General features: G+C 50.2%; 1 protein-coding gene across 2 annotated transcripts in view; it reads right to left on the reverse strand.

Annotated features, from left to right (window-relative positions):
- Window positions 1-12,275, reverse strand: part of TMEM201 (transmembrane protein 201) — a 60,707-nt gene that overhangs the window by 32,197 nt on the left and 16,235 nt on the right. For both annotated transcript variants that reach the window (XR_002096362.1, XM_019511772.1), the window contains exons 2-6: window positions 11,268-11,388; window positions 10,850-11,044; window positions 5,864-6,040; window positions 4,768-5,159; window positions 3,942-4,145 (exon numbers count right to left, since the gene is read on the reverse strand). Coding sequence is in view for 1 of the 2 variants with exons in the window: in XM_019511772.1 (XP_019367317.1) it covers window positions 3,942-4,145; window positions 4,768-5,159; window positions 5,864-6,040; window positions 10,850-11,044; window positions 11,268-11,388 (1,089 nt within the window). In the remaining variant the exon portion in view is untranslated. The remainder of the gene's footprint in view (window positions 1-3,941; window positions 4,146-4,767; window positions 5,160-5,863; window positions 6,041-10,849; window positions 11,045-11,267; window positions 11,389-12,275) is intronic.

Consider the following 12,275-nt stretch of genomic DNA (forward strand, 5'->3'; position numbering starts at 1 on the left):
AAAAAAAAAAAAAAAATCCCAGAAGCTTGAGTTGAACATCAGTGGCTCTAGTCAAATATCCCAGGCCAAAGTAGTTAAACCCTTCTGGAAACACCCCCCACAAAACCAAAAACCTGCTTTTTATACAAACGATTTTCCCCCCTCCCCCAGAGTCTCACCAAGGATGCTAGGCAAGTCTATTGAAACTGGGTGGTGGTATCAGCTTTAGTTGAAACTGTGGGATAACAGAATTAAAAATAAAAAGGAGAGAGTATTCACGTGGCATCTTGCTTAAAAAAAAGCATTCCACTTGAGACCCAAAATGGTCACCTTCAGCCAACCTCATGAGATGAGACAAGCAAGCTGGGAAGAATGGAAAGTAAATGTTTAACAAGGTGAGAACCAAAGAGAAGCTGAGCAGGTAAGGCAGCAGTAGGGTGAAAACTTGAGGCTTTTGGCACACGGACTTTCCTGGAGATCCTGGAAGGTGTCCAGGAAAAGAGAAGAGAACATGGTGGCTATTCAATGAAATACAAGATACTCAGTTAAACAGAGTTTAAGTCTTGAATGCATTATTTGCAGAATGGGTAAGCCAGTATTGCATTTGATTTAGTTATGTGTTAATCACACGTTTTTGCCCAACCCGGTTACAGTGGTAAATGTCTACCATTAATTGATGGATTTGCCCATTTTAGACCAAGCAGTTTATCTGGAAATGAACACACTAGCACTGGCACCGACCTGAAGGTTGACAAATGGTCTAATACTAGGTAGAGTGAGCAGACAGGTACCTTGTCCTGTTTTATTTATTAGAAATAAGACTTCTTTCACTAAATTCTATTTTTAGAGGTGGGAGGAAGCAAGATGTGGGGAAAACCACTTGCAGTGAACCCATGTGCCTCTTCACAGCAGTTACTTTGAAAAACAAATCCTTTCATTCAGAATTCCAGCTTCATGGTTGCAATAAGACCAGTTGCCCCTAATTGGCAGTCAGAGAGCGCAGGGACTGAACAGGTAATAGAAACTGGGTTTGTCAACCTGGCAGGTGACCCTAGAGGTGAGGGTTGAAAAAATGATGGCAAAATTGAAATGAATAGCCTGGCTTTGTGCACATGAAGATCTACAGTTTTCAGGCGAGCTCCACTCGCGGGCACTAGAGTTATGGGGCATTTGGATGGTAGAAAGAAAAGGCACCTGGAAAGTGATGTTACCCAAAAGCACCAATGAAATATTTCTGCAAGAGACCCCAAGGTAAGTAGGTCTGTGCACCTACTTCCTGTCACTGCATGTTGCTTCAGGCCTGATGTGACAGCCAACTAAGCTACAGGCACATAACTGTTTCTAAGGTACATCTACACATGCGCTTTACTGCAGAATTGACTAAGTAGCTCCACAGCAAAGTGAAGCATCACAGCCCACACGTGCGCCAGTATTAGGATACAGTAAATTAACTTCACCAAAGGATAGTACTGTTGGGGACAATACTATCCTATAGCAGAGTAATTTACTCTGCCAAAACGCACGTGTAGACAGTGACGGGGCTGGCTGGGGCATGAGGGTGCTAAAGTGAAGGGGCTGCCTGTTGCCTAGCCCCACATCACTGCCCTTGTACCCCAGCTGGCCCCTCTGCTGCTGCCACCTCAAGCCTGGGGCTGATCCTCCGGGCTCCCTGTCAGCTCGAGACTACTCCACCCTGGCTCAACGTGCTGTGGTCCCAGGCACACATGCAGTTGACTCTCGTGCAAACTGCGCTGGAGTTTATTGCATTGCCCTAACTGTATGTGTAGACGCACCTCTATATTCCAAGCTGGACTCACTTGGACTTGGCTTCCTGCTAAAAGATCCCCACGGGGCGCTATCATGCTATTGCTATTATGGTGAATGCTACTTGGGAGAAGAACTACAGCAAAGATCGAAGTAATTAAGAACATTTGAGAGTGTTTCCTTCAGCTCCCCTGGTCTCACAGCTTTGCACAGAGCCTTGGTGGGAGACCCAGATACTTCCAGGCTGGAACTCTGTTCAAATGACTTAGCAAGCATCAGGGCAGAGAGCTCAATAAATGAAATTCACAGCAAGTACAAGATCATTTCATCTGCATCAAACTCTCAGGATGGCAGCACCGTACACTGCTCTGTAACTAAAAGGCAGAAGCAGAAGCAACACTTTAATAAGAGGAAGCTCCTAGAGAATGTTGCAAATCCCTTTTTTAAAAAAAAACCTGCCTTACTCCATGCCTATGCTTAGACTGGAGAGCAAATGCAGCATTACACGTCATCCAGTGCAGGAGACCCTGGAACATCTAACCTGCAAATTCCAACAGACTCATTTTGCAAACACCCAAGCAAATGAAAGTTCCTCCCTTCCCCCCATCCCAATCAATAGCTCTCCAACGATTTCATGGAGTGACCTGTCGAAACAACGTGGAAGCTACATCCTGCACGCTCCCCTTTTTGAGAAGCCTGGCCTCCCTTGCCATGCCTTCACAAACCTGCGCAAGCACCTGGGTAGCACAATGGACCCCAAGTCTCATTTCCCACCCATCGAGCTCCGCCACCCTAAATTCCACCCACACAGGTACCTCCTCCAGTCCGAGGCCCTGAACGCAGAGGAAGACATGGATTGGAGTAAGGCTGTACGTGGTGACAAAGGCTGAAAGCCTGTTCAGTGAAGCACCATGTAGATGTCAGCAGTGGCCAGAGACTGGGCTCACCTCTGCCCGCAGATAGCAGCCACCATCACCCAGCTACCAGGGCGCATTCACCCCGCCGTGAGTACAGTTGCTCTACAGGGCTCCACCGCAGAAGCCGGTGCACCCGTGTAAGGCAACAGTTGCTGAAGGGCCTACAGTCAACAGAAGGTGTGGGAGTGTTTTTACATGCCCCCTGCCAGCAAAAGCCTTAGTCCACTCAGCAGAGGTGATGCAAGTGCTGGCAGAAAGGATGACATTGCTGCCACAGAGAAGCTCTGGGTGAGGTCCTCTGCAGGCCCAATTGTAGTGTAGACTAGGCCTAGGGCTACAGGAGCAGAGGAAAGGGCAGAAGCATTTCTCACTATATTTCTGTTTAGATTTTTTTTAAAAAATAAGCACGCAAGTGTGGACAGCAGCTCTAGAAGAGCTGAAGATTTTGCACCAATTGAACTACCTGAGCTAAAAAAAAAAAAAAATATTATATATATAAAAAATTCTAAAGCACCTCTAAAATGATTAATAGTTCCAGTAAAAGCACCTAAGGAGCTCTTCCTATTCGGGGTAACAGCTACTGCACAACTGCAGAGCAAAGGGCATGATGATAAGTAAAGCTATGCAATGGAGGGTGAGTGGAACTAGGTTATTTAACAATTGCTTCTGTTTCCCCTCCCACCACGTTCTATTTGGGATCAGCCATGCAGAGGCAGGAAAACGAGCTGGAATCCAGAAGCACATTCCCATCAGCGTGAGGCAAAAACGCCTGGTGCCATCAGGACACTGAACATGGCACTGCCACTGGAAAGAGGAGGGCAGAGGATCCCGCTGTGACTAGCTAGATGGACGCGCAGTGAGCAGAGCTGGGAGGACAGCAGCACTCAATCTCTTTGGCTGGAGGAGCTGAATGGGGATGAGGCTGTGTTTATGGAGCAGTCTGTGAAGCAGCTGTTGGAAGATTTGGTTTTGGGGGCTGGATTTTCTGCACCACTGATGCAGGTTTCAGGAAGAGGGAAGACGGAGGCAGTAGGAGCAGCTTCCTCAGCTAGTGCCAGTGGCAGAAATGCTACAAGCAGCTGGCTCGGTAGGAAGTGAGAGCGGAAAAAAGGAGGAAAGATCTTCACTGTATTTCTAGGGAAAAAAAAGAGGGAAAAAGAAAAAAAGGAAAGGAAAAGAAAATAAAAGGAGGGAAATAAAAAGAGGAGACAGAAGCACCAGTCGCACAGAGTTCACAAGGCTTTTTCCTCCTTCCCCCAGCGTCACTGCTCTGGCTCTGACCTTCGGGGCCGGTATCTCCGCTGGCCTGTTGATTTCCGTGTGGCCACCGCTGCAGTGAAGCCCACCAGGCAGCACAGGGACGTGGTGCCGAATTTAGCCGTGTCCAGCCAGGTGGGTACATCCGTCTTCAGGTACTTCTCCACCACGTGCAGGCCCATCAGCAGGAACCACAGGACCGAAGCAAAGGCATCGATTCTCCGGAGCCTGAAACAAGGCAGCACATAAGAGCCAAGCCACCTACTAACCAGGTCACCCAGAACAGAGACAAGCACAGCTCCAGCATGTTACTGTCCCAGCCACTTTGCCTTCCTGTAGTTCACCAGCCTACAAAGAGGTTTGTTTGCTCCTAAGAGTTCAGGCCATGGTTCCATTAGGATTACCTAGGTCGTTCCCCTTTGTCTCACAAGTCTTTACCCTAAAGAGGGCCCTTTGCACCCTCATTAGCACACTGGGAATCCTCTCCCACAAACTGAGCACATGGGAGACCTCACCTGAAGCAGCCACCGCTAACCCACAGAACAGGAACACTTTCTAGCACTAATCATCAGAAAAGTGGGTCTCTCATCATCCCCTTTTGTACAGGGGAAGAAACTGGGATCGAGGCTGACAAAAAGCCCACGGTGGAGCCAGAATAGAGCTCAGTTCTCAACTCAGCTGGCTGGGTGGACAGCCAGTAATACAAGTGGAAGGCTGCATTCCTAGCTTTCTGCTAAGCCACAAAGCATGAGATCACAGCAGAATGGGGCCACTATAAAAAGAAAAATCAGCACCCATCTGGATCTCAAGAGGTCTTCTGATGGAACCCGAAACGCTGAGGTGTGCTCACCTGATCCGTCCAGCCAGGAGCATGGCTAACAGGCAGGTGAGCAGCCCAAGGACGACAACTGCCATCTGATGGTTCCTCCCGTACCTCCAAGCAACACTCAAGTTCTCCATCATCTGCTCTGGAAGCAGGTGAAGCAGCTCCCACCACCCTGTGACCTCCAGAAGGGTGCTGTTGTCCGAGGCTGCTGCTGGGCTCCCTCCAGTCATGTTCCCAATGGCCATCGGGCCAGAAGAGATAGGAGTAGGGGGTGCAATTTGTTGGGAAAAGGGGTCGCCTGGCCCATACAAGGCCAGCAGGACAAGGAACATACAGCTGAGGAAGGCCAGGAACCGTAAGACTATCACCTGAGCAGGGGTGGTCACAGGTGTGGAGGAAGACGATGAGCAAAAGGTCTGCAAAAAGACGAAGGATAGTGCCCTTTGGTTACCAACAGAATGAGGTAGGTGGCACCTGTGAAGCGAGTTTGCCAGACAGGTCTACACTGACCTGACCTGGGGGAGAGCCAAGCATCTTTGCTATACTGTACAGGACTGCAACAGCAAGTGGTGGCTGAACTGAGGAGTGGGGGGGGATTGGCAGGGGATTCTAGAAGGTGAAATCCAACTTCATCGCATCTACCCCCTCTTCACTCTGCTCTCGTTTCCCCGAACCCTCCCATCTTCACATGTCCCTCTTCCTATCATTCCTTCCCACTCCTCACCTCTATCCTCCCTGCTCTTCTCAGGGTGCCCCCCTCCCAGCATTTGGTGATGCCCTTCAAAGTGGTGCCAATAATAAAAGGGTCAAGAGGCCTTGAGGGCACAGCCTGGTTTCAGCCCCTTGCCTGGCACAAACAAGGTTACTCTCTCTCAGCCTTTTGCAGGCAAAGGGGGAATTCTACCAAGTCAACTCAAGACCACGTGCTTGACCCATGCCCAGGCTCAGCCAGGAGTGATGTTTCTCCTCCAGCCCTGGCATTCCAGGGCTCAAAACCCCATCCCATCACAGCTCCCAGTGCTGACACCCTCCTCCTACCCCACCTGATCCTGGGGCTGTATATTTGGCAAGGCACCGCTGGCCACTCTCCTCCACCTGCCACCCACCTTCTGCCACGTACCTGAGCAAAGGCCTTGTCAGAGTCACGGCGCTTGAAGTGGTGGCTGAGCAGCAGTGCCCGGAGCTGTCGGTTCTGGTGTTTAATGTAGTATTCCACAGCGGCCTGGCACGGGCGGCACAGCTTGTAGGTCTGCTCCAGATGGTGCTTATACACCTCAATCTCGTCATCATATTTACCCTTGGGAGAGGACAGGGAGCAGATGAAGCTTAACATGCCTGCTACCCATACAGATGCTGTGCTCTAACAGCACCCTGGCACCAGGCCCGAGTCCTGGCTCAGCTGGGAACAAGACACACAATCCACAGGAAAGGTCTCTCCACTACAGCATCCAAGGACACACTGATGCTGCAGCTAAAATGGAGGATCGATCTCTGCTGTTACACCTGGGGTGGATGAGGTATTCCCCAAATCTGACAGCAGGGCCCTAGCAGGTAATCACCTGCTCAGGCCCCCATCCCCAGAGAGCAACAAATAGCCTCTTCCCCAACCCTGGCTCTACTCAGAAGCCGCCACCAGTACGAATGCCTGGCTTGCATCAGCGCAATTAATCATCGTTTAATCAAAAATGCCCACGAGGAGGCCGCATTTATCACCATCACTGGGGCGGACACATCATTCATCACAGTGGTTCCCAGGGCGCTTTCAGCACCATCTCCGCTCCCAGGCTGTGCCGGGACCCTTGCCCTGACCCATGTTGAAAGAACCACTGCCTGCCAAACATTTCTCCTGTCCTGATGAAGGGAAGCCAGGATGGGGAGGGCCACAGCACATGTCCTCATGCTCCCCTTGAAGATTTTAATGGGTCCTGCAGGGTGGGGTTCTGTCTTACCCTTATAGCTCAGGGAGAGAGCAACGGGAGTTTTACCCTGTTGCTTCCCCCCACAAATCCTCCACTTGGTGTTGAGCAAGTGGAGGCACCTGAGCACTCCCTCCTGCCTGTGGGAGGAAAGCTTCCCAGGTGCAAGGGATACTCTCTGGGCAGGTTTTCAGGGTAGGGAGGAAAAACAGGAATAGCAGAGGTTAAGTGCCTTGTTCAGGGTCAACCAGCACACCACACTAATGCCCAGGAAGTCTTGGGGACATGAGCACCTTTGTTCAAGCAGCCTGAGAAACTGGGAGGGAAGAAGAGCAGAGAAGCAGGGGATTAGGTAAGAGCCAGTTTGGGGCCAGTTGTCTTTCCAGAGGCCCAAGAGAGGGAGTACATTTCTCCCCAAATGGTTCAGAGTACAGCACTGGGCACCCCAGTAAGCTGGTACTCCCAGCCAGGGCAGGGCAGGCTGCTTGACCAGCCATAGCCTCAGCTTTAAGGATGATTCAAAAACAACTGCACAAAGCACCCCAGGCCCAAGGCAGCTCCCGAGCTCTGGTTCTGCCTCAGCTTTGTTCCTTGCTCCTACCATTGCCTATAGATCTTACTGGAGCTCTCCTACACACAGGTGTGAAGTCCATAAGGTGTAGTGCTCCTCATTTGCAGAGCAGGGAGGCTGCTGCAATTCAGAGTGGTCAGGCTGGGGTTGGCATTTATCCCCACACCAGGCCAGGCCTGCCCAGGAGATGAGCTCTCCCTCTTCTAGTACAAAGGCAAAATGGCACAATACAAATGGCAGCCAAGGTCAGAGCTGGGAATACGGGGCAACACCCACAGCCTTCTGCTACCCCTACTCCGGCTGGAGCTTGATCCAGGGTGCTCCCCCTCGCAGGCACTGCTGCAAAGGCTTGGGCATTGGGCAGCACGGGATAGAGTTCCTGGTGGTCCAGGGTTTTTGGTTATAGCGGTGTTGGTCTAAGGACATAAGCACGCAAGGTTCTTCAAGTAGATGATATCTTTTATCACGGGTGTACTTGGTCTAACACCAAGTATTACCAATAGGTAATACCAAGAAGATACCAATAGGGGTATACTTGGTCTAAAACCAACTTGGTCCCAGTTGGTCTAATAAAAGGTATCATTTTGGAACTAAGAGTTCTAGTTTTTTGTACATCTTGTATTAGATGAACTGAATCGTTGGAAAAAAGTTCTTAGCAAGCTTTTGGGTGCAAATCACCCTTCTTCAGGCATAGGAAGTCTCTGCTGGTCTGGGACTCCAAGGAAAGAGAGAAGCTAAAAGTATGACAGGATGTCAATGAGAATGTAAATAGGCAGAAATTAGGAAAAACAAAAAAAAGGTAGAACGGAGGGGGGATGGGGGGTGAAGAAAGCAGTGGGGTGGTCCAGAGCACTTGGGGAAAATGAAAGATCCAGGCCTTTCTCCAAGCAGGAGGCAACGCTACCCACGAGACAGGGAATCAGCATGGGAGATAACAGATCTATATCCCATCTCTGCTTCTCCCACCAGTGCAGTTTCACCCTAGATCGGCCACTCACCCCACTGCTCAATGGTAAAGGGGGGTGACCATGCTTCTGTTGCCTGTGTGCTTTCAAGGCTGAGAAGTGCAACAAAACTGCCCTGAGGGCTCCACAGTCTTCCTTGGGAAAGCTTTCACTTCCACCTGGGTAAATCCAGGTGTCTGACAAGATGCACAGCAGCAGCAACAGCAGCAGCAGCCGCCGCCGCCGCCCTGTTATTTTGGGAGGAAGCACTGTGTAAGGATAGAGCCATTTCACATGCAGACCCAAGGAGCATAGCTGGTGCAAAAGCAGCAAGTTAACAGACAGGGCGAGACAGATATCTCGGCTACCAACGTAGCAATGGCTGCTGTTTCAGGAGTGTGTGGACAGAACCACAAGACAAATCCAAGCACTAAGAAGCCCCCCAAAGGCATCCTTACTCAGGATGAACAATGAGTTTAAATCAGCTCCCTAGCAGACATGCTGATTAAGCAAGTCCCAATTACATGAAAAAGGCTAAATTCAAGCACTCCTGCCTCCCAGCAAAAACAATCCTCCAGCTTGGCATCTCCGTTGTAATCTGGGGTAAAGCCAAGGCATGGAAGAGGTTGAGAATGAGACACTTCACAGGGATGGAGTTATAACAAGGAGAAAGCCCTTTACCCATCTTTGTACCACCCTCCATATGCAGCAAAAGGAGCACTAAGGTAGATTCCTCTGAAGTCACTCAGCAGCAAAGATAAGAGCAGCTCTAAAGGCTGACCCCTCATTGCCATACAAAGGCATGGAGATGAGCCAAATGCTCCTAGGAGAAGAATAAGCTGGATGATATTTTTATCTAACCTCGGTGCCATGATGACAGCAGTTCAACTGAGGCCCCATCGAACAGAACACCAGGCTTGAGGGCTGCCACAGAGTTGTTCTACCCAATGCATCCCACAAGCGAAGCAGCAAGAAGCACGCTCAGTACCCAAATGGGAAGCCTCTGAAGGAGATGCAGGCAGAACTTTTCCCTCAGAGATTTTGGTTTTGTGCTGGTACAGTGCTGTTTTTCCTATGAGTCTAAATGCTTAAGTCCCGAGTATGATTTTGATCCCAGAGTGATGTGTGTTGAACAGGTGAGGGTATTGGCTCTGGTTTCTGGGCCATACTGTAATATGGGCAATTCAACTCTTTCCCCCTCGAATTCCCCCTGCCAATTCCAATCAGACCTGCAATTGTTCTGCATTCCCGCTCTGGCTAGTTGCACTGTGCTGCTGCATGGTTAGGCAGATGCAGCATTTTGCCCTCTGGCAGGCTGAGGGATGATTTCCTTCTCCCTTCCCTATTCTGCAGGGAAACCACGTGATCGGTGAAGCCCTGCACAGAAGGCTGTGGAAGCACAAGTATTAAACAGCAAGTTCAAAGAGCTGCAGAACTAATGAGGAGGCCAAAGGGATTGACTCGAAGAAGGATTAAAGAGGAGGAGTATGTGCAGGTCAGCTAAACGACTGCTGAAGGCGAGGGGAGAGGCTGCCAGGCTCCAACACTGGTAGGATGAGAATGCCAAGGTGGGGGATAAGCAAGGGGTACATGGAAAGAATTTGGCTGGCAGAATTAATAGAGGATACTCACTTCTCTCAGTTGAGGAAGAGAGAGGTTGGGGATTCTTAGCCAGTGGGTTACAAGCATCCTGTCCTTTCTATATTAACTGGGGTAGGAACAATGGTTCTGGTAGGGAACCCCTGTACTGTGCTGTGGTAGCAACAGAAGCACAACAGTCTGGGTCACTTCACTTGATCTTAGCCCACAAGAGGCCAAGAAGCAAGCAGATACTCCAGAAAATGTAGAATAGAAAACAATGCTGCACTTGGAGAGACAGTCTCCAGGGAAGCGACCAGGTTCTCCCATCTCTGGGCTCGGAATATGAAGGAGATGAAGGTTCAGAGTGGGTCAAGTTCACTTTAAGCTGCCACAGCAGACAGGATCCCTCCTAATACAGGATGCGAAAAATGGTGCTTTCCAAGGAATGTCTTGCTCACTGCTTTCCACCTCAAGGGGGACCTGTTTGACTGTTCATCCGGGACTCTGCCATCAGAGTTCAGTTTTTTCAAGGCCTTGGACAAAAAGCTCTTTGTGTATGTGGGGCAGAGCGAAAACTCCCTGTCTGCATCATCACCCAGTTGTCATGGCATCCCAAATAACTGGGGCAGGCACTTCATGCAGAGGCACTGGCAGCTGTGCTCCTGCTTTGAGCCAACGGGGGACAAGTTACCTGCAGGGCAGGGACGAGGCAAGAAACAGCTCTGCTGCCCAGCAGGTGTAATCCATGAAGGAATCCAGGACAAGGACAGCAGGATGGCGATTTAGAGACCGCTACAGTGGACATGCTGAATGCTGCCCTTGAGGATCTAAATCAATAGAGAATAAGCCCTTCAGAGCCACGGCACATGTCACGCCTTGGAGACGCAAGAGGGGGTGGGAGAGCCGACAGATGGGGTCTTGGTATTTCAATCATCTTACAGCTGTCCAGAGCTTATCAAAACCTTATCAGGATTAAAGGCCACCCTCCACCTACTGAAAAAGAGCTAGAATGCCAGACGTGTTCATGGTCCGAACCAGGGACCAGTCCCCATGTCCCACAAAGAACAGGGGAATCTACCCAAACCAACACCTACCTCCTCCCGGGGCGAGAAGGATGCCAGCTGCCTGATCTTCATGGTCTGGTGGTTGTTGCATTTCTTACACAGCAAGAGCTGGCTGCTCACCCACTGCTGAGGCTTGGTGGGGTCGCAGAAGGTGGTCGCGCCTGACACAACATGGTTCAGGTGCTCCATGTACTGGGCAGGGATGGGCTTGTTGTAGTCTCCATTCTGCCAGGAAGCAAAGGCAGAAAGTGCTTAGGTGATAAATCAGAGCCAGGTGTCCTCTACCTCCCCACCCTGCCCTGCTGAAGTCACTTGGCTTGCAATTGATTGGGGCCAGGCTGTTCCAGCCTGAGGTCTGAGAACATTGCTGGCTCCTACCCTACCCTATTCGGTCAGAGCAGGGAATAAAACAAGGGCCAAATTGGAGGAAGTAAGACTAGTGCAGTACCTCTTGGAAGCCATTGTATTGCTCACAGTTGGGGCAGTCCCAGCAGTTGCGATTCCCGTACGGCACCACTGTGTCCTGGTTACAGAACCAACAGTTCACAGTCACATGCGTGGGCTTCTTCCTGTCAGAAATAGATACAAGATGACATCAAACAGAACAGCTACTTGGACAGGAAGATGCAGGAGCATGCACGTGCATGGAGCCAGCGATCCTATTCCATGCAGCCTCCAGCAGTAGGACATTATGGAGCCTTCTTGGGAAGGGGTAGGAGGCTTAACTAAGGTAATTCCTGCCAAATGCCGCTTTGTGCTAGATGTGCTATGCCTTGCCCAATAGCTTTAGCAAATACCCTGTTATTTCTGCACCCAGCACTGCTTGTGAGGGTGCCTAGCGTCAGTGAAACCCAAGAGTGCAAAACAGCACCTGAATAGCGGACAGAGTCCTGATGCTGTGCTGCTGTTCCTGTGGGAACGGGAAGCCTGGCTGGCATCAGAAATTGTGGTGAGAATATCGTTCCCTAGAGCCACGTGCAACATAAAAATAGGCCTATTAAGACTGGACGAGGGATCATGCTACTGCACACACTATCATGTTACATTAAAGGGATGTGGACAGGTAAGCATCGTCCCAAAGTTCAGGTACCGTAAACAGTACCTTTCACATTGCACTGGCCAAATGAATTGGCAAGAAAAACTGAGGTATCCCTAGGTCTTCTCTTACATCTATGCAATATTTCAATCAACTCGAGAGCCTCTCCCACTAAAAGGATATTTACATGTAGAGTTGCACCAATACATCAGTCCCATATCAGATCAGCACCGATATAAGGAAAATTGACAGTATTGGCAATTGGCTTTTTATGGCTGATGTGGCCAATAATGCTGCTAATGAATGCCCTGCGCATGTGTGCAGCTGCAGCGCAGCACGCAGACAGCCAGGAGTGCAGCCTGGCAGCGTGGAGAGCAGCTGGGTCTGGCTAGTAAGTCTGTTGCGAGGGGGGGGGGGGGG

This window comes from Gavialis gangeticus, unplaced genomic scaffold, assembly GCF_001723915.1.
Source record: "Gavialis gangeticus isolate Ggan-Ray unplaced genomic scaffold, GavGan_comp1, whole genome shotgun sequence".
NCBI lineage: Eukaryota > Metazoa > Chordata > Crocodylia > Gavialidae > Gavialis > Gavialis gangeticus.